Consider the following 22713-nt stretch of genomic DNA (forward strand, 5'->3'; position numbering starts at 1 on the left):
CCACCATATTGGAAAGAGTACACAAATCTGATTGATTACTCAACAATAAGCTATTTTATCATGGCCAAAGCTTCCAGATAACCCCAAAGTAGTTACATAAAGTGTAATTCTATAGACTGTGGTCCTATGATGAAAATCTGAGTACAACTTAAAGGACTTAAATATGCACTAAGACTTTTGGAACACTGTGTACATATACACATATGTTTGGTTCTGGTTTTTCTTTTTGAATATTCATCTAGAATGGCATTAAGAAAAAGGGGAAAGGGGATTCAGCATTTATATATAGCACCTACTATGTGATGGGGACTGCACTAAGAACTTTAAAACAAATAATATCTCATTTGACCTTCACAACAATTTTCAAAGGTAGATGCTATAATTAGCCCTATTTTATAAAAGAGGAAACTGAAGTAAAGTGACTTGCCCAGGGCCACACAGATGGTAAATGTCTAAGACTGGATTTGAACTCAGGTCTTCTCATCTCCAGTCCCAGTGCTCTAGCCACAGCCACTGTCATCTACCCACCTCATCAAAAAGAGCTGAAGTTTGAAACTTTGTCCTAAAAGTTATTAAACTCTACATACATTTTAGCCAATGATGCCATTACTAGGTCCTTACCTCAAAGTGGTAAAGAGGGCAAGGACCTATATGTATAAAAAAATACTTAGAGCTATTCTTCTCATGGGGACAAAGAACTAGAAACTAAGAGAGTGCCCATCAACTGGAAAATGGCTGAACATGTTACAGTGTAAGTATCTGTTGGAATGCTATTGTATCTGTAAGTCATGATGAAGGGACTAGTTTTAGAAAAACCTGGAAAGATTTGTATGAACTGATAGATACAAAATAAAGTGAACAGAACCAAGGGGACAATTTATGCAATAACAACAATATCATAAAGACAAACAACTTTGACAGATTTACGAACTCTAGTCAACACAATGGAACCAACCACAGTTCTAGGAACTCATGATGGAACATGCTATCCACTTCCAGATACAGAAGTGATAGATTTCAGAGTATATCCTGAAGCAATTTTTTTAGATAGACTAATGTAGAGATTTGTTTTGTTAGACTATACATATTTGTAACAAATTTTGTTTTTCTTTCTTTTTTAGAGGGTAAAGGAAAGAGACAGAGGAGGAAGAGAATTTAGAACTAAAAATAAAAATAAAATTTTTAAAAGAAAGAGTTGAGATTCCTTCCTCTCCTTTCTACTTACTATTTCTCTCCAACCTTCACATTCAAACTGCTAATCTTATAGTCTGGTAATCTACACTGAAGCCCCCATGGTAACTAATGGAATGAAACTAATCATCAAGCCCCCTGAGAATCATGATGCAGTAAAGAGTCTGAAATAAGAAGTCTGAATTTGTCAAGAAATGCAATTTCAAATTCATACAATAACTAGAACTAGGTTAACATTGTGCTGCCAAGTAGAGGTCTTGCTGAGCTTGCTTTAATCCAATCCAATAAGAATTAAGCACCTACTATGGGCATGATTAGGCAGCTAGGTGGCACAGTGGAGAAAGTGCCAGGCTTAGAGTCAGGAAGATGAGTCTTCCTGAGTTCAACTCTGGCTCAGACACTTCCTCGCTGTGTGATCCTGGGCAAATCACTTAACTGTTTGGCTCAGTTTCCTCATCTCTCAAATGAGCTGGAGAAGGAAATGGAAAACCACTCCAAATGGGATCATCAAGTGTTGGACCCAACTACAACTGAACAACAGTATTCCTTTGCTAGATGTCACAGTGGATAGAGCACTGGGTCTGGAGTTATGAAGACATGAGTTCAAATCTATCCTCAGACATTTACTGTATGACCCTAGATAAGTCATAATGCTGTTTGTCTCAGTTTTCTCTTCTGTAAAGAGGAGCATGATACTATAACTATGAATAGATAGGTAACAATAATTCATAATTAGCTCATCTGAATTGAGTATATAAACATGTTGTCATTGTGCAATCATTTCCAACTTTTCATGATCCTATTTGGGGTTTTCTTAGCAAAGATATGAGATGGTTTGCCATTTTCTTCTCCAGCTCATTTTCCAGATGATGAAACTGAGGCAAACAAGGTTAAGCAACTTGCTCAGAGTCAAACAGTTAAAAAGTGTCTGAGGCCAGATCTTAACTCAGGAAGATGAATCTTCCTTACTCCAAGCTCACCCAGCACTCCATCCACTGTGCCACCCAGCTATAAAAAATTAATAATAATAATAATATAACATAATATAATATATTAATACACTATATTATAATAATATATTATAAATATTATAAATAATATTATAAATAAAAATAAAAATTAATAATAATAAAGTTTTAAAGGACCTTCTATAATGCTTGAAAAGCTTGTTCTCTTAAAATTAACATCCTGGCCTCTTGTCTGCTATGCATTTGCTTCACAAAACTTTTTTCCCATTAAAAAAAAAAACAAATTGTAACTCAGCTCTCAACTAGAACATTCAATAAAAAGCATTTTTAAAGTCCTTATAATGTAAGAGGCACTCTATGACATGATGGTGAAGCAGATGAAAATAAAATAGACTCTACCCTCAAGAAACTTCTCTTTGCCTTGGAGAGGTAAATCATAGACACAGAAAATTAAATACAAAATATTTACAAGCTCATTTCCAAAGGAAGAACACTGTCATATATTATTTCATTTTTAACCCTTAATATTTATCTTGGTAACTTCTCTAAGACAGAAGGTCAAGGGCTAGACAAACAGGGTTAAGTGACTTGCCCAGGGTCACTCAGCTAGGAAGTACCTGAAGTCAGATTCGAACATAGGTCCTTCAGACTCCAGGCCTGGCACTCTCTATTTGTGCTACCTGGCTGCTCCCTAGAAGACATAATTTTAGATAACACCATTAAATTTTGAACTGCCTAGATTTGAACTCAGAGGCTCATAGATTTTAGAGCGAGGAAAGACCTGACTCATCTAGTTCTGACTTCATCCAGCCCAGTTCCTTCATTTTGCAGCTGAGAAAACTGAGGTTCAGCCACTTGCATGTGCAATGAGCTGGGATTCCAACCCAGGAGTTCCAATTCCAAATCAAGTTCTTGTCCTTCTACCCTGGGATCTGACTTTGAAACCCCACTCTGTTCTGAACTGAAGCAAGTCATATCCTGTGTGGGACTCAGTTTTCTCAGCTGTAAAGTGAAGCTCTATTAATGACCTTACATGTCCCTTCTAATGATCCCCTTGTTTGCCCAGCCTAAATGGTGTAAAAAACTGTAGAATAAGGGCCACATCCAAACATTTGAATTCACAATTGACTTTAGCTCTGACCCTCCTCCCCCACATCCAGTTCCAACTAGGAAAGGTAGAGGACTGGATACATAAAATGCCATCTGGCAATTCACTCTGGTGCAAGCCTTCATCACCCCACATCTGGACTGTTGCAGTAGCCTAGTGGCAGGCCTGTCTACCTCTAGTCTCTCCCCATTCCAATCCATTCTCCATTCAGCCACTAAAATGATTTTTCTAAAGCAAAGTTTGGATCATGTCAGTCTCTTACTCAATAAATTCCAGTGGCTCCCTACTGCCTCCTGGAGCAAATACAAAATGCCCTGTTTGGCATTCATCACCTAGTCCCTCCCACCTTTCCAGTCTTACTCCCCATCTTACTCCCAATCTTTGATCCAGTGACACTGGCCTCCTGGCTGTTCCATCAACAAGCCACTCCATCTCTGGATTCTGGGCATTTCTGCTGGCTGTTTTCCATGCCTGGAATGCTCCCCCAATTTCATTCTGACTAGTAACCTCCCTGGCTTCCTTTAACTCCCAATAAAAACCCATTTTCTATAGGAAGCCTTTCCCAACTTTTCCTAATTTAGGGGTTTCCTTTCTTAATTGTTTCCTATTTATCCTGCATAGAGCTTGCTTTGTGTTTATTTGTTTGCATTTTGTCTCCTCTGTTAGACTGTAAGCTCTCTGAGGACAGGAACAGCCTTTTGCCTCTTTTTGTATCCAAAATGTTTAGCACAGTGCCTGGAACATAGTAAGTGCTAAATCAATGTTTTGTGATTAATTGATTGATTGATCAAAATCAGTATGTATTTGGGTCCTCAAAGAAGTGTTAGATGGTAGTGTTCTCCAGTGTTTTCCTGATAAATGCTTGTGCCAGGGGAAAATAGCACAAAATGTACATGGGGAACATACTTTCAAACGGTTTCACTAGAGGGAAGAGAGGCAGTATGTCACAGAAGAATTCGCCAAGGGAGATGCCCCCATGGCTTGTCTTCTAGTAACTTCCTACGTTAACTAATTATTTTTGCTAACTAGGTCCTAAGATCTATGTTTCTAGGCTGTAAAAGGACTGCAAGTATTTGGTGCTCTCTAATTTTGGACACCCTAGGGCAAAGTTCTTATTATCCCACCCTAGTTGGAGCTTTCTCTTTTGTTATTGCTTAGTTATTTTCAGTTGTGACAGACTCTTCCTGAACTTTTTTGAGGTATTCTTAGCAAAAATACTGAAGTGGTGTACCATTTCCTTCTCTAGTTTATTTTACAGATGAGGAAAGGGAGGCAAACAGGATCAAATGACTTGCTCAAGGTCACACAGCTAATAAGTGTTTGAGACTGCATTTGAACTTAGATCTTCCTGACTCTAGGCCCATATCATCTAGCTGCCCTGGGGCTTATTCTCTTTCTCTCCAACTCCCCCTTGACTGCAAATTGAAAGTTTTTTGTTATGCCCCCAATTCTTCTCTAATAATGCACAGATCAGTTTATGTAGCCTTAGGTCAAGCCCCTGGGCTCACTCCAATTTTATGGGCTGTACTTCTCCCAAACAGGAAAATCCCTGGAAAGCCAAGTTCATATCTTCCTAGACCAGCCTGTAGGCAAGTCACTCACCCCCTCTGTCCATGTCCCTTTCTTCTTTTGTGGGGGTTGATGCTAAGTTCCTTTTCTAGCTCCTCCATTCTAGAATTCTATAATCTTATTGGGAATATAACCTCATACTTTGCACATGGGACCCCCTTGACTTTTTATATGAAGGCAAAGTGAGGCCACAACATTACCCTGATTCTGGATCCCCTCTTAGATAAAGCCTGTCTGGGCCACAAAGTAGGGTTCCATGGCTGAATCACTTGAAGGCACATTAGTACTTCCCACCCAGCAACATCCCAAACTGCCCCATCTCGTTGTCTCACTCCATTGCAAAGAAACCCTAGCTTTCTCAGCCTGATGACCTGAGCCATTCATCATCTAAGTTGGGGTAGCACCACCCTTTCCTAGGGAGAAAGGGGATTCACAGCCCTGTCCCAGGAGGCTCTGCCCTATAATGGCAGCACAAGATTCTAAGTGAAGGGTCCCTCTCTTTCCCAGCTCTCAGAGCTTTAGCCCCATGGGGCTAAGGCCAATAACCCAAGGTCAGTACAATGCTGAGGCAGGCAGGACAGTGTCCTCTATCACTCCAGGATCTGGGGACATGCTGTGGCAATGGTGACCGATCCAATCCCAGCATTTCTCTATTCAAGAGCTGCCCTGGCTAGGCTAGGAGAGAAAAAGAGACTGGGAGGAGGGAAAGAGAGTACTCTTTGAGTGGTAGAGGGGAGAGGGAAAGAAAGGAAGGGGTGGGGGTCCAGAATAGAGTTTAGAAAGGCTGAGGGGGGGTTCACATTAAGGGGACCCACCTCCCTTCTGGTTCCTCTCAACCAGCCTGGCTGGTCGAATGCCACCGAAATGATGCATTGAAGAGGAAAGAGGGAGGCGGGGTGGGGATGGGGAGGGAGCCGCAGGCAAGTGTCCTTGAGGGGTCCTGGGAAAGGATTCAATGTCTTGATTTAAGGGCAAGTGGAAGCCAGTTTGCTCTCCAGTTAATGCTGAGGCGGCGCTGTAGTAACTGATATTACAGTAGCTGTCCTCTCTCTAAGGAGGATGCTTATCCTCCAGTGGCTGCAGGTGGAGACAAATGACATGACCCTAACCTCAGTAGGGTCTTCCTTCCTGCCAGAGAGGTGGAGGGAGTGGGCAGAAGAGAAGACCCATTAAACCAGGGGTTACTTAGCCCTAGTGACTTGATCAGATGGAAAAATGGTTTGGGTGGCCCTAGGAATCTCGGCCCCCAAACTTTATTCCTTTCTCTCCTGTTACCATCATGTGGCTCTTTCTCTGTCACCCTCAGTAGCTTGGGATGGCATGGGAGGATACACATTGGGTTATTTTCCCCACATACATATTCCATGCCTGAGAACAAAAGCAGGATTCTGGGAATCCCAGTGTCTCAGAGAAAATGGGCCTTGGTGAGCACAGACTACATCAAGGCTCCAAGCCAGTTTTTCACTGTGGTTGACCCTAAATCCTGGCTAAGCCATCCAGTGTTCCTCCTGGACAAGTGTGTTTGGAAGAAAAGCTACAGTTTCCCCCCTTACCCCCTCATGTCCATTCTTAGTCACATCTAACTTCCTCCCCCTCCCCAACAACATCACAGCCATCCAATACAAGGAAAGGAGCATGGGGTTAATGTTGATGGTGACTAGCTTAAAGGGGCCACAGCAGCCCAGAAAACAAGGGGTCGGTCAGAGAGGAAAGAGCTCAGTGCCTCCATATAATAAACCTCTTCTTCCATCATCCCCAAAAGAACTATCATCTTTATACTGCTCAGAACTTCCTCTGGAGATGGGAGGACCCACTTACTTGGCTAGGGGAGGGAAAGGCGACAGAAAGGTAGGACACCCTGCTTCTCACCATCCCCCAGGCCAGGATGCCGGCCCTAGCTCTGTATAAGGACAGAAATTGGGAGGAGAGGTCCCTCTAAAGCTCCAGAGGTGCTGTGGAGCGAGCCTCCAAGAGTCCCATCTGCCCAGAAAGGAGAGGATAGAAGGGGGGGATTACGGAGGCCCAGAGGAAGCACAGCAAAGATTACCTTCCATGGACATAGGTTCCAGGATCCCAAACTGCTTGAGGACAGCAATGAAGAGCAACACCACCACCGCCATGGCACAGAGTTCCATGCCCTGGATGCCCATGGTGGGCGGAGGTCCAGTGGGGCTGGGGCCACTCCACTTGTCCTCCTGGCCAGCTCAGTTTCTCTGGGAGAGTGACCCAGTCCGAGCACTAAGCCCAGTCTCCTGGGCGATAGCAGAAGAGGAGCCAGCGGTTCCCTGGTACCCTGCTGGCTCCCTGGTACCCTGACTCTCTTCCTCTCTCTCTCCTTCCCCCCTCCCTCCCTCCCTCTGATCATCAGCTGGGAGGCTCACATCCCCCTGTGTCTGAGATCTCTAAGCAGGCAGGGACCGGGGGACTGCAGGAGTCGGGAGCCAGGAGAGGGATGGAGAAATTGGCCTTGCAGAACCAAGAAGGCAAGAGAGGAGGAAAGAGAGCAGAGCGGGGAGAAGCAGCAACTTTCCGAGTCAGCCGGCAAACTTTACCGCCCAGCGTAGCTCCCGGCAACCCCAGGCATCTTGGGCACAGGCGTCTCCATCGGGAGCTACCCGCTTCCAAGACCAGCAGGGTGGAGGAATGAGTGCAAGGGGGAGGGAAAGGTCCCAAGTGGGTGACGCGCAGGGGGCGGGGGTCACTACTGGGCTGCTGGGGGCTGGCAGGCAGCCCGGGGAAACCCCTCAACTCCCTCCCAGCCTCCATCCCAGTTCCCCGTGCTCTCATTGGCCTGAGAACCACTATAAAACAATTACAACCCCCACTCCCCCGCCCAGCCCCCTGTGTCCCACCCCTCTGAGAGCACTCCAAGCGAAAGGGGGAGGAGGGAGAGAGCCAGAAGCCTGGGCTGGGTGGGTCGTTCAGCTCTCCTCCCCTTTCTTTCCTCCACTCCCTCTTTCTCTGCCCCTCCCTGGTCCTGTCTGCATTGATTGAGATAAAGGATCACCATGACAACGCCAGCCATCCCAGGGGAACACCTTACCCGCTGGTGGTAATAGCTCCGTGCTTTAGGGAGGAGGGCATAAGCCCTGGGAGTGAGCAGGGTGTCCTGGGAGAAGGTGATCTCACATTGTGCTAGCAGCCCAGGAGAAGAAAGACTGCTAAAGGGAGGGAAGGAAGGAAAGGGGGGGGGGGGGGAGTAGAGAGAAGGGAGGCTCCACTCTCCGGAAGCAAAGTTCACCTTGGTTTACCACTTTAGGAAGGGATTCTTTGCTTGGCTCTGATAACAGAACTTCACTCTCTCCTTTACACACACACAGACACACACTTTGAAGCCCACACCACAAATAGATAAGGCTCCTTCATGTCCAAATACCTAGATATAATATAATCTGAAATTCCATCATCAGAAATGGATTAAACACTGGCATTCCAGGCTCTTCTTTCCAAGTGTATATTTCTGGGAGGAGGTGGCTCAAGGAGTCCAATTCTAAAACCCTATCATTCTGCCCTCATTAACACCTAAGTGTGAATTTTCCTCCAGACAGCTTGAAGGCACTGAACTGGATTGGAGGTGGGATGGGATGATGGAAAAGGTTTGGGAATTGCTGGTGCCTCTTTGTGGGAGTTTAATGTCTCTCAGGCCTCAAAGAGCCTGTACACACACACACACACACACACACACACACACACACACACACAGACACACACACACACACACACACACACACACACACACCTTTCTACATGGTTCAAGAAGGGAGCATCAGCCTCTATGCACCAGCATACCACTACTTGCTGGGGAGACAGGCACCTACCTGATCATGAAACAGTGAGAGATACTGGGATAGAAAAAGTCAACAGAAGAAAACAGAATACTGAAAAAGGAAGACCAAGAGTCCTAAAGGACTGTAAACATGGAAGGGGAAAGAGCAAGGAACCATGGTCTTTTCTTGGGAAAGTGTGCAGTGTGCCTGTGCAGTGACTGGTAGCAGGTTGTATACACAATTTTATTCTGCAAGCATTAAGTTCCTTCTGAGTGCAAGGCAAGGCGTTTTGCTGAATAAATGCTAGTGGTATGAAGAAGAAAAATGACCCAGTCTTTAACTTCAAGAAGTTTTACCAACTAATGGAGGAAGCAGAGAAGGAATGATCCATAGAATATAAATGTCTTGAAGTCAAAGACCATTTCCCCACCCAGTCTTCATATCCCTTTAGCCTAACTGAATTTTATGTCCTCACAACTGTATCAACAATTTGAGTTGATTTGAGAAATGTACATAAGGATGGTGTCCATAAGATCTTTTTTAACTCTAAAAGCTGTACTCTAGACTTTTCTACCAAGCTCCAAAAACTCTTCAGCCCAAGGAAAAGACCTGTTACCACTATGACCTCTCCCTTTAACTGGATGACTCTTCCTAGAACCTCGATTTGAGGAGGTTACCCAGGTCAGTGATGTCTCATTCCTCTCCAAGCTGTACTCTGGACTCTTTAGACCTACTTTACTGTGACCCTATAAGGCCATCCCTCCCCTCTAATCACCCATATCCCTTTCTTCATTAGAGTGAAAACTCTATATGTCCTCTTTCTTCATTAGAGTGAAAACTCTATAAGGGCTGGGATTGCCTTTCTTTTTGCTCCTACTTGTATTCCCAGCATTTAGTACAGTGCATGGCACATAGAATGCTTAATAAATGCTTGCTGAGTGACTGACTGATTGCATTTAGCATCTAAACCAGACCTCTAATTGGATAGACAAGGAAACTTTCTTCAAGGTCACATGGAATGCAGTCAGAATATAGTAAGGGCAAAAGAGAAATCCCAACAAATGGCCCCCCAAATTGATTCACAGTGAACCTATGCCATGAAGACATTCCAAAAGCACCAGTGACCAGAGCCTTCACCCTTTCCTCTTTAGCGGCTCATTCTTGGAGAATCTCTCTAATTCTGAACATGTGAGTAATGGCCTTGGGCTCTCACTCCAATGCTGAGATGTAGTCCTATGAAAGGGGCTTTTACCCTGGCCTTCCATTTGTTCCTTTTCATTTTAAATGAAGGAACTGGAACCTCCAGCCTTATGAGTTTAAAAGTTAAGGAGACCAAATCTTATGGACAATTTGGGTTTTGTAGCCATCTCAGTTCTGATGTCCTGCAGGACCCAACTCAGTAGTAGCTGAAATATGGAGTCATCTGTCATGCTCTATCTGGACATGAACTTGTTAGCCTGAGAGACTTTCTTGACCTCTGTGAGCATTTATTCATGCTTCAAGCATTTTCTAGCCATTTACAACTCCACAGCAGTTGCCTTGCCCTCTGTTTATCCCTTTTTTTACAGACATATACTGGGTTTAATAATGGTACCTACTTCACAAGGTTGTTGTGAGTATCAAAGGAGATATTATTTATAAATCGCTTTGCACAATGACCTGACATGTAGTGGGTGCTATTTAAATGTCACTTAACTATTTGCCTCAATTTCTTCACATATAGACTATTATATATATATATATATTATACATATATATGCTATAAGAATCTTTCTCAGGCCCATTAATCTTAGAGCCTTCCCTTCAAGAATATGTCAGGCTTCACCAATATGCATTTTTTCATAGTTGTTTGTATGTTTTCTTCCCGATTCATTTGTGAGCTCCTTGGGATCATTTTTTTTGTCTTTCTGTGTATCCTGTGGGCTTAGCATAGTGCCTGAGATAGAGTAGACACCTAATGCCTTTGACTGTTGACTACTAGGATCAATATTATACAGAAAGTATGCTAAGTCTGAGCTTGCAATCCCCAGAGACTGAGAGTTGAGATGAAGGGAGAGTACCCTTCCAAAGTGTTGGGTGGGGGGAAAGGTTTGTGCTTTTATCTTGCTTTCTCTTCAAAGTAAATATCTCTGTAAAAACTAATCAAGGTGAGTGGTTAAAAGGAATAGAGCACTAGTAGCTAGGGGAAGGACCCAACAAGTGGGACTCCAGATGACGCATTTCCTCTTGCCTCTGCAGGGGTAGCTAGGTGGCCTAGTGGATGGAGTGCAGGACCTGAAGTTAGGATGATGAGTTTTCATGAGTTGAAATTTGACTTCAGACACTTACTAGTTTTGTGACACTGGGAAAGTGGCTTGATGGGCAAGTCATGGTCACCTCATTTGACAAATGAGCTGGAGAAAGAAATGACAAACCATTCCAGTATTTTTGCTAAGAAAACCTCAAACAGGGTCACAAAAAGCCAGACATGACTGAGCAACAAACATTTTCTCTCTCTCACCCCCTCCTCCCCAGAATATCTAATCTGCATGAGTTGTATCCTCCAGTAGAACGGAAACGTTTTGAAAGCAGGGACTGTTTTTCATTTTTGTCTTTGTACTCCCCAATAACCAACCCATAGAGGTTGCTCAAGAAATGTCTGTAGGACAGAGATGAATTGTTGATGTGATTTGTCCATGGTCACAGAGCTGGTTAGTGACAGACCCTGAACTCAAATATAGATCTCTCAGCTGGCCAGTCTAGTCTTCTTTCCTGTAGTTCCAGACTGCCTCTCTTTGGGCAGTTAGGTAACACTATGGATAGAGGAATGAGCCTGGAATCATGAACCCTTGAGGTTCAAATCCAACCTCAGCTACTTACTAGCTGTGTGACCCAGAACAAGTCACTTTACTTCTTCATTTGCCTCAATTTTCTCAATGGAAAAATGGAGATAATAAAAGCACTCACCTCACAAGGTTGCTGTGAGACTCAAATGAGATCATATTTGTAAAATACTTAGCACAGTGCGTAGCATACAGCAGATGCTTAATAAATGCATGTTCCAGGGGTTCCAGTGTAGCTCAGACATTTCTCAGCTGTGTGACCCTGGGCAAGTCACTTAACCCCCATTGTCTAGCCCTTACCACTCTTCTGCCTTGGAGGGTTTAAAAAAAAAGTTTGTTCCTCTGCCAAATTACTGAAGAATTAGAGCTACCCTATTCTTAGTTAGAGATCCTAATGGCAAATATAGAAGTAAGAAATTATATTTGTTAAAGTTAAACCCACTGACGTGCTAAAGTCCTTCAAAAGGCTTAAATAGCTTAAATATGCCCCTTACAATCTTATTTGCTCAGTTCATTTCCTCAGCAAATCTTTTTGACTCCACAAATGGAACAAGTCAGCCTTATTCCAAAGCAAGTTACCATCAAATCCAAATGAGTGGAAGCTACTATAATTTGTGCAGGGAGGTTGGGTTTTTTTTTCCTTCTTCTTGAGGGCTGCACTCTCCTACCTCATCCCACAAATAAAGGGGCATTAACACTTGATTGGCACTTAGCACTTGCTCTTGGGCATACATACACAGAAGGTCAAGCCTCCAAGTTCATGGTGGGAATGTCATTGGTCCCAAAGGAGGTCACCTCCTTCCCACTCCTTGCCCTGCTGCCTCAATTTCCTCCCCAAACTGGGATGGCTCTCCCCCATTTTACTGAGAATATCTTCAGTGGCTCCCATAAACACTGAGCTATAAACAAGACATTGATTCCCTTGTTGTGCGCTGTAAAATATTAAAGATGCTAAAATGGATAATAGCTCGGAGAACAGAGCGCCCACTCTGCATTAGCAGCCCTGGCCAACTGGCTTAATGGACTGGAGCCGGCTGCCTCCCTAGCAGGTTTCCTTGCCTGCCTGCCTGCCTGCTAGGGTCCTGGGCATCTGGGATAAGACTGAGATGTTCTCTCTCTTCTCCACCCACTCCTCTGGCTGTTACAGGAGACTCACCTAGGGCCTAGAGCCAAACATCAGTGGTCAGTCTCCTTAGCAGGAAACAAATCCCTTGCTGTACAAGATCAATCACCCTGACTACTGGCTATCCCTTAGAAGGTACACAGTCATCTCCTGATTTTCCTTCTTTGTACCAACAATCAAAGCTCGCTTATATTGTAGCATTCACCTCAGGCAGAGCTGCAACTAGGAATTCCAGTGCCTGAGACAAATCCAGTCAAGCTAATGGAAGGTTGAGGGGAGTTAATGCTTATGTGCTTAGAGTAGACTGAAAGTGGAGGTCCTGGAACTATGGAAGGAAGGAAGGAAGGAAGGAAGGAAGGAAGGAAGGAAGGAAGGAAGGAAGGAAGGAAGGAGGGAGTGAAGAAGTGAAGGGTCCAGGACAGAGCATTGTGGGATATCCATCACATGGATGAAGAACCAGCAAAGGAAAGTGAAGGAAAGGTCAGAAATATAGAAAGAAAATCAGGAAAGAAGAGGGTCACAAAATCGTTGAGTGTGAAGAGAATCTAAAAGACAGTGACCAATGGTGTCAAATGCTGTAGAGGTCAAAGAGGATCAAGACTGAGAAACGGTTATCAGATTGAAGGCATTCCCTCTACCCCAGCAATGAGGTGGCAGTCTCTCTGAAGACAACTTTTCTTGTACTCTTCCCTTCCCCTGAAGTGGGTTTGAAGGATTTCTGTAATCCTTTTCTCTTTGCCATGTAGATGCTATACAGACCTTCAGAGTCTAGCTTCAGTCTGGACTCCATGAAGTCTTCCCCAAGAATTCCAATCTTTATTGCCCTTTCCCTCCTCTGACCTCCTATAGGACTATTCTCCAAATTAGCATTATAGTATATTGCCTCATATGCTCCACATTGAGGCAGCTAGATCAAGCAGTTGCTAGAGCCCTGGGCAGAAGTTCAGGTCACCTGAAGTCCTTAGTCCAAATTCAACCCCAGTTATTTACTAATTTTGTGACCCTGGGCAAGTCAATCTATGCCTCAGTTTCTTCAACTGTAAAATGGGCTTAATAACAACATCTACTTCACACAGTTATGAATATCAAATGAAATCTTATTTTTAAAGAGCTTAGCATAGTGCCTGGAACACAGAAGGTGCTATTTAGATGTTTATTTTCTTATCTCTTCCCATTTGTATTTTATCATGGCTAATATCACTTTATTATGCATGAATCTTGGCAGCTTAACTCTTAGAGGGCTAGGGGTGTATCAGCTAACATGAAGAGCAATAATAGAATGTCATAATTCTAAGGGACCCCAGAGGCCATCAAATTCAACCTATACCTAAAGGTCCCTTTAGTGACATCTCAACTAGTGTTCTGGTGATCTTTGCCCAAAGACCTCCAGAAGCATCTCATTATATTCTAGAATTGTTCTAAGTATTAGGAAATATGGAATAGGAAATCTTTATGTTGAACAGAAATTTGCCTCAATGAAGTTTCACCCATAATGATTCCCTGTTCTGTCCCTTGGGGCCAAGTAGCATAAATGTAATCCCTCTCCTGCATCACCATCCTTCAAATGCTTGAAGATTATTGCCCTATTCTTCTCTCCTATTCTCCCCAACCATCTTCTGCAGGCTAAACATGCCCAGTTCCAACATTGATCCTCTTCATGTTAAATGGTTTCAAGCCCTCTATCATCCTGGTTACATCCCAGTTTGTTAGAGTCCTTCCTGAAAGGTAGGATCCAGAACACAATACTCCAGATGTAATTCTTATTTTTGTTTGTCCTTCATTTTGAAGAAGACCAATGACATCATGGAGTGATATCTTGACTTATCTGTGAACTAGATTTAAGTGAAGTAGAATTATACCAAGTCACCAGCCTTACTCTGTCTTCTAGAGTCACTGATGTCTGGTGGCAAGTCAGGAAGACTGATGATGGCTCAGGATGCAGTGGATGATCTTGGCAGCTTTGATGTCTGACCAAGCTCTAAGCATTTCATAGTGCCTGCTTCTACTGCTTTCCTAAAGGCTGTTGGAATAAATTACTTTAGGGAAAGTCTTCATGTGCTTGGGCTAAACACCCCCTTAACCCACTGGTGAGTTTGAGGTTAACCTCAACCTGGTTTAGCCTTTCTATCGGCCTTTGGAAGACTTTCATCTTTTATTATTTGGAGACTCATAGCCATATGAGAATAGGCAGTAACAGTGGAAGAATTTTGTTAAAAAAGAAGAAATGTGGGGTCATTAAAGCATTGCATTATTTCCCATCTTTTGGGAATAAAAGAGGAAAGTCTTTAGAGTCAAAGAACTTGTGTTCAAATCTCATGTCTGACATTTTGCCCCTTTATGACACTGGAAAAAGCACTGAAGCTCCTTCTTGCCTCAGTTTCCTAATCTGTAAAATGAGAGGGTTGGACTAGATAGTCTTTGACAGCACCATGATAGGGCTTTAGTGAGTGAAAAACAGTTTGAAAATAAAGTAACAGAACCATAAACTTCCTTTAAAGGGTTTTTTTTTTTCAGTGTTATATTGTAGTTAGCAATAAAAACATCAACAAACTTTCTCCTTGGAGGCCCCAGAGGATCTCCATCTGACATTGTTTCTGACTCAAGGTTCAAGGCTATTTCCATGACAATATGGATTGTTACTTAAATCACCAGAATTTCAGGATCTCCAGCTGACACCTGGAAAAGATTTGAACAAGTTGTTCCATTCCCCATCAAGGCAGAGCTTTAAAAGGTTCTTCTACTATTTCATGTTCCCCTGTTCCCCTCAATTATCCTGAAAGCAAAAGAGAAGATAGTAGGTTGGACTCCTTCCCAACAGGGCCTTCAGGGGTTCTTCAGTTGTTCCTTTGTTGAATTATCCCACTATTCCATCAACTATGTCAAAATCTGATCAGGAAGACCTAAATCCATTTGAAAACCTAGATTCCCCCAAGAACATGAAGCCTCATGATACATCCACAGAAGCAGTATGATGGGACAGAAAGACCACAAACTAGATTTGGAGAAGAGACCTAGATTTTTTCATTCCAAATCTGCCACATCATAGAAATGGAATTAGGGATTGGAAAGGTCCTCAGTGGTCATCCAGATCAATTCATAACTGAACAGTAATTCTTTCCACAACATGGTCTGCAACATGGTCTTTCAGTTTTGCCTGAAGACCTTCATTTATCAGTAGTGCTATCTGGGACAAGTGATTTCTGATGAACAGTTTCCTAGTTCATGAAATGAGATTTTGTTATTTAAATAGTCAACAAATATTTCTTAAGCATCTATTCAGTGTAGGATATCCATGCTAGGTATTGTTGCTGTATTTCAGTTGTGTCCAATTCTTAGGAACACCATGGACCAAACTGTCCATTGAGTTTTCTTGATAAAGATCCTAGAGTGTTTTTTTCTTTCTCCAGTGGATTAAGGTAAACAATTTATGTGACTTGCTCAAGGTCATATAGTTAGTGCCTGAGATTTGATCCAAGGTCTTCCTGATTCCAAGTTCAGTATTGTGCTAATTCTCAAGGAAATTACTATACTACCCACTATGCCAGGTGGTCTCTCATCCAAGTATTTACTAACCAGGCTTGACCCTGCTTAGTCTCTGAGATTAGGCATATCCAGAGTGTTATGGATGTAGATAAATAGATCAAATTACCATGCCAAATTGTATATGAAGAATGATTCTTGAGTCATTTTTAAAAGGACTTGGAAAGATTAAAAAAAATCTATTAGGGACAGCTGGGTGGCTCAGTGGATTGAGTAATGCCCAGAAATAGGAGGTCCTGGGTTCAAATTTGACCTCAGACACTTCCTAGCTGTGTGACCCTGGGCAAGTCATTTAACCCCCATTGCCTAGCCCTTACCACTCTTCTGCCTTGGAACCAATACACAGTATTGGTTCCAAGAAGGTAAGGGTTAAAAAAAAACTGCTACAATGGGTTTAATCAGACCTCTAGAATGAGCCAGGTCCTTAGACATCCCTCTGCCTCTTCCCAAAACCTCACTGATTTTAGTTCAAAAGATAACAATTCATATAAATATATGGGAACTTGAAAGTTGCTCAGGACTCTACTCACATTGACCTTATGAAATAGGTAGTACAGGTATCATTAGTCCCATTTTACAAATAAGAAAACTAAGACTTCAAAAGATTAAATGTCATGTCTGTGATCACACAGCTAGAGAATATAAGAAGTGGGATTCAGACCCTGATGTCTACTCTGCATAGCATGCTACTTTCATTCTGTCCCAATACTGCCTCTATTCTAGCCATCATCCCCTTATCCTTCCCACCCAAGAACCTTAGACAACACCACTAGGACTATAGATGAGATTTCTCCTTATCTTGCCAGGCTTCTACGCCACTCCCTGGTCATCTACAGGCTTGTCGCTTTCTACCTCCTCATTATATGTTGGTTTTCCCTGTTAGAATATAAGCTCCTATAGGGTAGGGTCTGTCTTCCTTACTTGTATTTGTATCCCCAGCATTTAGCAGAGTTCTTGGTTGTTGTGAAGGTTTACACTTCATTTCTGAAGAGGATCAGTGGCTTCACGGGTGATATCTTGACTAGTATACATGAATTGGAGTGAGGTTAAGTTGAAACAAAGTCATCAGCTTCATTTTCTCTTCTAGAGTCATTGAAGTTCAGTGGCAAGATGAAAGTCAAGACAACTGGTGCTGCCCCAGGATGCGGTGGATGATGACGGCTTCTTCAATTTCTAACCAAGCTTTAAGTGCTCTGCTACCTCCTTTAGCCACCTTTGTGGCTGATAGAACAAATTGTTCTCATTCACCCATTCTACTGGGGGGGGGGTCTTTAATTCCTGGTAATCTCTTAATAAGTGTTTTATCTAACTATCTCCCTCTCAAAGGATATAATCTGATCTCTATTATCTAAACCTATACTTTATGGGAGACCCAGGGTTGTCCAGACCTTTGGCTTGGGAGGAAGTATAATGAAATGTCCCATTCTTTCCTACTGGTGAAGATTTTGTCTGTTACAATGTGTAAAGGACTGAAAGGTTGTATGGGGCTGAAATATAGAAACCTACCTGTTATGCTTAACTGCTAGTGTGACCCTGAGCTCACTTTACCTCTCAGAGACTTAGTTTCCTCCTCTTTAAAATGAGAAAATTGAACTAGATGGCCTCTAAGGTCCCTTTCCATTAAAACTATGGTTTGGGAATATTATTGTGCAGTACAAGTGGAAATATGAGGAATTGTGGGAAAATCCATATGAATTGATGCTGAGTGAAATAGGAAGAACCAGAACCATAGACACAATGACTATGACAATGAAAAGGAATTTTCATCAGAAAGCTCACTTCCTCACAATTCTCCTGGCTCTTCTCTGGTCTTTCAAGCTCTATCTACTCTTCTCACTTCAGTTGTAGTGGTTGAAACAAAAAACAACAGGGTTATTATAATCAGTTGCTAAGTATAGTAGCTAGATGGCCTTATTGTTCCTACATGTAATTTATGCATCTATATGCCACAAATGATTTTAAAAGCATATATCATCTTGTTGTTTTCTGACTTTCATTTTCTTTTTAAATGCTTACCTTCTATCTTATAATCAATACTAAGTATCGGTTCTAAGGCAAAAAAGCAGTAAGGAGTAGGCAATTGAGGTTAAATGACTTATCCAGGGTCACACAGCTAAGAAGTGTCAAAGGTCATATTTGAACTCAGGTCCTTCTGACTCTAGGCCTGGCTTTCTGGCCAGTAGTCCCTTTTGTCCTTCATTTTCAAAAAGGCCCAATGATATCACAGGGTGCACTGGCTAAATACAAGTCAAGATGTTCATTAGGGCTCACAATTTTTTTCTCTCTTTTTAAAAAATAAGCCTTACTTCCCATTTTAGAATCAGTATTGTTTATTGGTTTCAAGGCAGAAGAGCATAAGGACTAGGCAATGGCGGTTAAGTGACTTGCCAAGGATCACACAGCTTGGAAGTGCCTGAGATCAAATTTGAACCCAAGACTTCCATTTTTTTCCCACTGCATACTATGGCAAAGTCAGCACTGGCCCATCTACATTTATGGAATTTTTTTTCTCTCTAATTCAGTTCAGTTCAATTCAATACGTTTTGTTTTTTTAATTTTAAATCTTTGTCCATGTTTACTTGATTCATTTTCTTTCCTTCCCTTCTCCCAGAGCCAAAAAGCAATCCCAATGGCTTTTACAAATGTTATCACTTAATGCCTATTTCTATATTATTCATTTACATCTTTTAAAACCCAAACCCCAAGTCATATACCCATGTAAACAAGTGATGAGTCATATGTTTTTCTTCTGCCTTTCTGCTCCCACACAGTTCATTCTCTTGATGTGGATAGCATTCTAGCATTCTTTCTCGTGAGTTGCTTGGGATTGTCCTGGATCACCGCATTGCTACTGGTAGTAAAGTCCACTACATTGGATCATTCCATGGTTGAACAAATATTTTTAAGGACTTACTTAAGGACCATAGATTTCTTTGACCTTTCGGCCACCGACTCCTTCAGTTTCAATCTACCTGGCAGTTTTTGACCCTGTGCAGAGATGGACATTACAAGGAAACATCTCTGACTCTATTGAGCCTCCAGGCCCTGTCCAGCACTTTGTCAGACATTTCAGTGTAAGAAGACAAAGGAAAAATGCTCAGGGAAACAATTTAACACCTTTCACTCACTTATCAACAACCTTCCCAGGCAAGAGAAGGCACTAGACACAGATTATTCTGTCTCATCAGTTTTTATGTAATTATCCCATCTACAAATTGTCATTCTTCCTTGTGCTTAAGTCTAATTTCATTGGTCACTCAAAAGGACATGCAATCTCCAAATATCCCTTGATCAGCACTTCTTAATGACTTCTCAGTTATGCTCAATCAGTCCCAGTTCTTGTTTATGAGTTCTCAGTTGAGTCCTTGATGCCTGTGTTTCCATCCGTCTGTTCCCGTGGCTTTGTGCCAGTGTCAGCACTTAATCAGCTGTGGCTCTTTGTTTCTCTCTTTCTCAACTGTCATTCTGACCATCAGCCACCTTGCAAAAATGTGAGGAATTTATTTTCCCAACAATGTCCCTCAATTGGAGATTATATATGGCCTCCCAGTTTCCACCATGACCCACCCCCTACACACACACACACACACACACACACACACACACACACTTCTCCATCATCAGAATGTGAAGTTACTTTCCTCCAGAGCCCCCAGTTTTCAACTCTCTGAGTTGATCAGATGACTACTTGTCCAGTATGGTACAAATGCAATTCTTGCTAAGGTATAGATCAGAATGGGTGGCCTCTGAGATCTTTCCCAAATCTGAGTCCTTTTCCTCTATCTCCCCTTGCCAAAAGCCAGTCTGCTGGTTCTCCCTTAAGATAATCTGTATTCCAGTCAACCATTCTTGATTTTCTGCATCTATAACATTCTATTTCCCATTTCCGTGCTGTTGCACAAACTGTCTCATCTGACTAGTTATCTTATCTGTACCTCAAAATCCTTAGCTCCTTTCGAAGCCCAGTTTAAGTAGACCCACCTTTAAGACAACTTTCCCAGTTCCCTTGTGAGAATACTCTCAAACCTCCAAATTACTTTGCATTTATTTTATATAACTTTGTATTTCCATGTCTATGTACATTTCATGTCCCCCAATGGAATGGAAACTTGTTTGAATGAGCTTCATTTTTGTCTTTGTATATTCAGGGTCTTTCACAATCCCTGGGACACAAGAGATGATCAATAAATGGTTGTTGGACTCGATAAATTTAATAGCATTCCTTAGGATCTGCTCTTTCCTCCTCCCAAAGTTCTAGACCAGGTCAACAATTCTTCATGCCCAGATTACTGAAAAAGTTCTTGGCTAGCTCTCTGAAAATTTCCCCACACATAGAGGTCAGTACAGGAACCCAGGTTGCCCTGATTGAGACCAAATAGGGCCCAATTACCCCACCCAAAATAGAGGAAGTGGAGCCTGGCCCTAGAGATCAATAAAAACACAAGAAGATACAATACTATAAAGAACTATATTTAATCCAGAGGTGAAAAAAAAACACCAACCTAAAAGAAGGTAACTCCATAATAATTGGAAGAGGAGCAGAAACTCAAAAGAAATTTAGGTTATTTACAAGGACTACATGAATGCCTACCTAGAAGAAATGCAATGAGATTTTTAAAATGAAAGAAATACTTTGGAGAAAAGAACCGAAAAGAAAAATAGTTGCTTAGGATAGGAAACAATTGGAGAATTGCTGAACAAATTATGTTCTAATGAATGTGATGGATTATTATTGAGCCATAAGAAATGATTAAATAGGTGATTTCAGACAAACCAAAGAATACTTGTAAGAACCAATGCAGAGTATAGTAAACAGAAACAGAAAAATTATTCATGTAACAACAATGTATATACGAACAACCTTGAAATATTTAGAAATCTAGTTGGAGAAGCAACCTAACAGACTCTAACAGTCTTAATGCAACCTACTATCTGATTCAGTAATGCTAAATCTCAAGATATAAATTAAGACATATATTGTTAAATTTCCCCCTACCTTCTGTCTTAGAATTGATACTGAGTATTGGTTCCAAGGCAAAAGAAAAGTAAGGGCTAGGCAATTGAGGTTAAGTGGCTTGCCCATGGTCACAGACCTGGGAAGAATCTGAAACCAGATTTGCAAGGTGATTTTTCTGAAAGTGATTTCACAGATTATTTCCTTCTCTAGTTCATTTTCCAGAAGATTTAACTGAGGCAAACAGGGTTAAAAGACTTGCCCAGAGTCACCCAGTTTATAAGTGTTTGAGGCCAGATTTGAACTCACAAAGAAGAATCTTCCTGATTCCAGGTCAAGCACTCTATCCACTACATTACCTAGCTGCCCCTTCTCACACCTTACTCTCTTCCTTGAACTCTATGGTCCAGCAATATTGTCCTACTTATAGTTCCTCTAGCAAAACATTCTATTTCTCATCTCTTTATACTGGCTGTCCCCCATGCTTGGAATGCTCTGCCCCTTACCTAGAATTCTTAGTTTCTCTGATTTCTTTCAAGGCTCAGCTCAAATCTTACCTTCTACAGGAAACCTTTCCCCGTCTCCCTAGCTGCTAATGCCTCTCCTTTTAGATTGCCTTCATCTATTTTGTATATATCTTCTACATATCTAGCTATGTACATGTTACCTCCCCCATTAAAATATATGCTTTTTGAGGGTAGAGACTTTTTTTTTGCTTTCCTTTGTATTGCTAGCACTTAGCACAGTTCCAGGCACATCATGAGTGTTTAATAAAAACTGATTGATGACTAATCAACTGTATGAAAATTAAAGATCAGAAGTAAGCAGAATTGAAACTAGAGAGGTGACCAGCAAGATGGAGGACTAGACATTGTCTCTAATCCTCACAACCTCTTAAACTGCTTCAAAATAGGAATCATGCATAAGAAAATGAAGCATTTTCTGTTTTCTCTCTCGCCTAGATACCACTGAGGTAAAAACCCAATTAACCAATAGAAAATAAGGCTAATCCCTAAACCTTATTCAGTCACTCCACCCCCTTTCCACTACCTCTCACAACACTCCCACCCAACCAAACAATTCAACTCTACCTTGCTCTCTCCTTCTAGTGGCAGCAAACCAGAAGCCATTTGCCTGCCCTAGCGAACAGCTCCTCCCAGGGTACTGAGGCAATAAAAATACTAGAGTAGGAGATAAATATATATATATATATATGTATATATATATATATACATATATATATATATATACACACACACACATATATATATATAAGATTATTAAGATTGAGAGACAGAGCCCAGTGTCTAGCTGAGGTCAGTTTTGTTCCTCCAGTAGTCACTTGGGATAGAGACTGAGGCTAGTGAAATATGAATTGCTCAGGGTGAGAAAAGGCTTGAGCCAGATTTGAGATCTAAGCCATACATCTCAAAGCACAATTAAAAGAGAATGTATCAGAAAGTAAGTAAAGAGGAGTATAAGAAAATTACCAAATATCTCAGGAGGAAGAAAACTCAGTTAAAGACCATAAGCAGATAAACCAACAGGGGTCATATTAATAACAGAAGGGAATATGGCCTCCAGATCAACTACACAAGTCCAGATATCTATGAAAAAAATTTTAAGGCAATGGCAAATGAATTAGCACCTGATGAGGCAGAGAATCACAGT

The 22713-nt window shown here is 41.8% G+C and overlaps 1 protein-coding gene across 3 annotated transcripts in view; it reads right to left on the minus strand.

Moving 5' to 3' along the window:
- KCNIP3 (potassium voltage-gated channel interacting protein 3) overlaps positions 1–22713 on the minus strand; it is a 165249-nt gene that overhangs the window by 58939 nt on the left and 83597 nt on the right. The window contains exon 1 of one of the 3 annotated variants that reach the window (XM_001373698.4): positions 6884–7128. The exons of the other annotated variants lie outside the window; for them this stretch is intronic. Coding sequence (XP_001373735.1) covers positions 6884–6986 — 103 coding nt within the window. The 5' untranslated portion in view covers positions 6987–7128. Of the gene's footprint in view, positions 1–6883; positions 7129–22713 lie in introns of those variants that run through there. 3 annotated transcript variants of the gene reach the window in all.

The sequence above is a fragment of the Monodelphis domestica genome, chromosome 1, assembly GCF_027887165.1.
Source record: "Monodelphis domestica isolate mMonDom1 chromosome 1, mMonDom1.pri, whole genome shotgun sequence".
NCBI lineage: Eukaryota > Metazoa > Chordata > Mammalia > Didelphimorphia > Didelphidae > Monodelphis > Monodelphis domestica.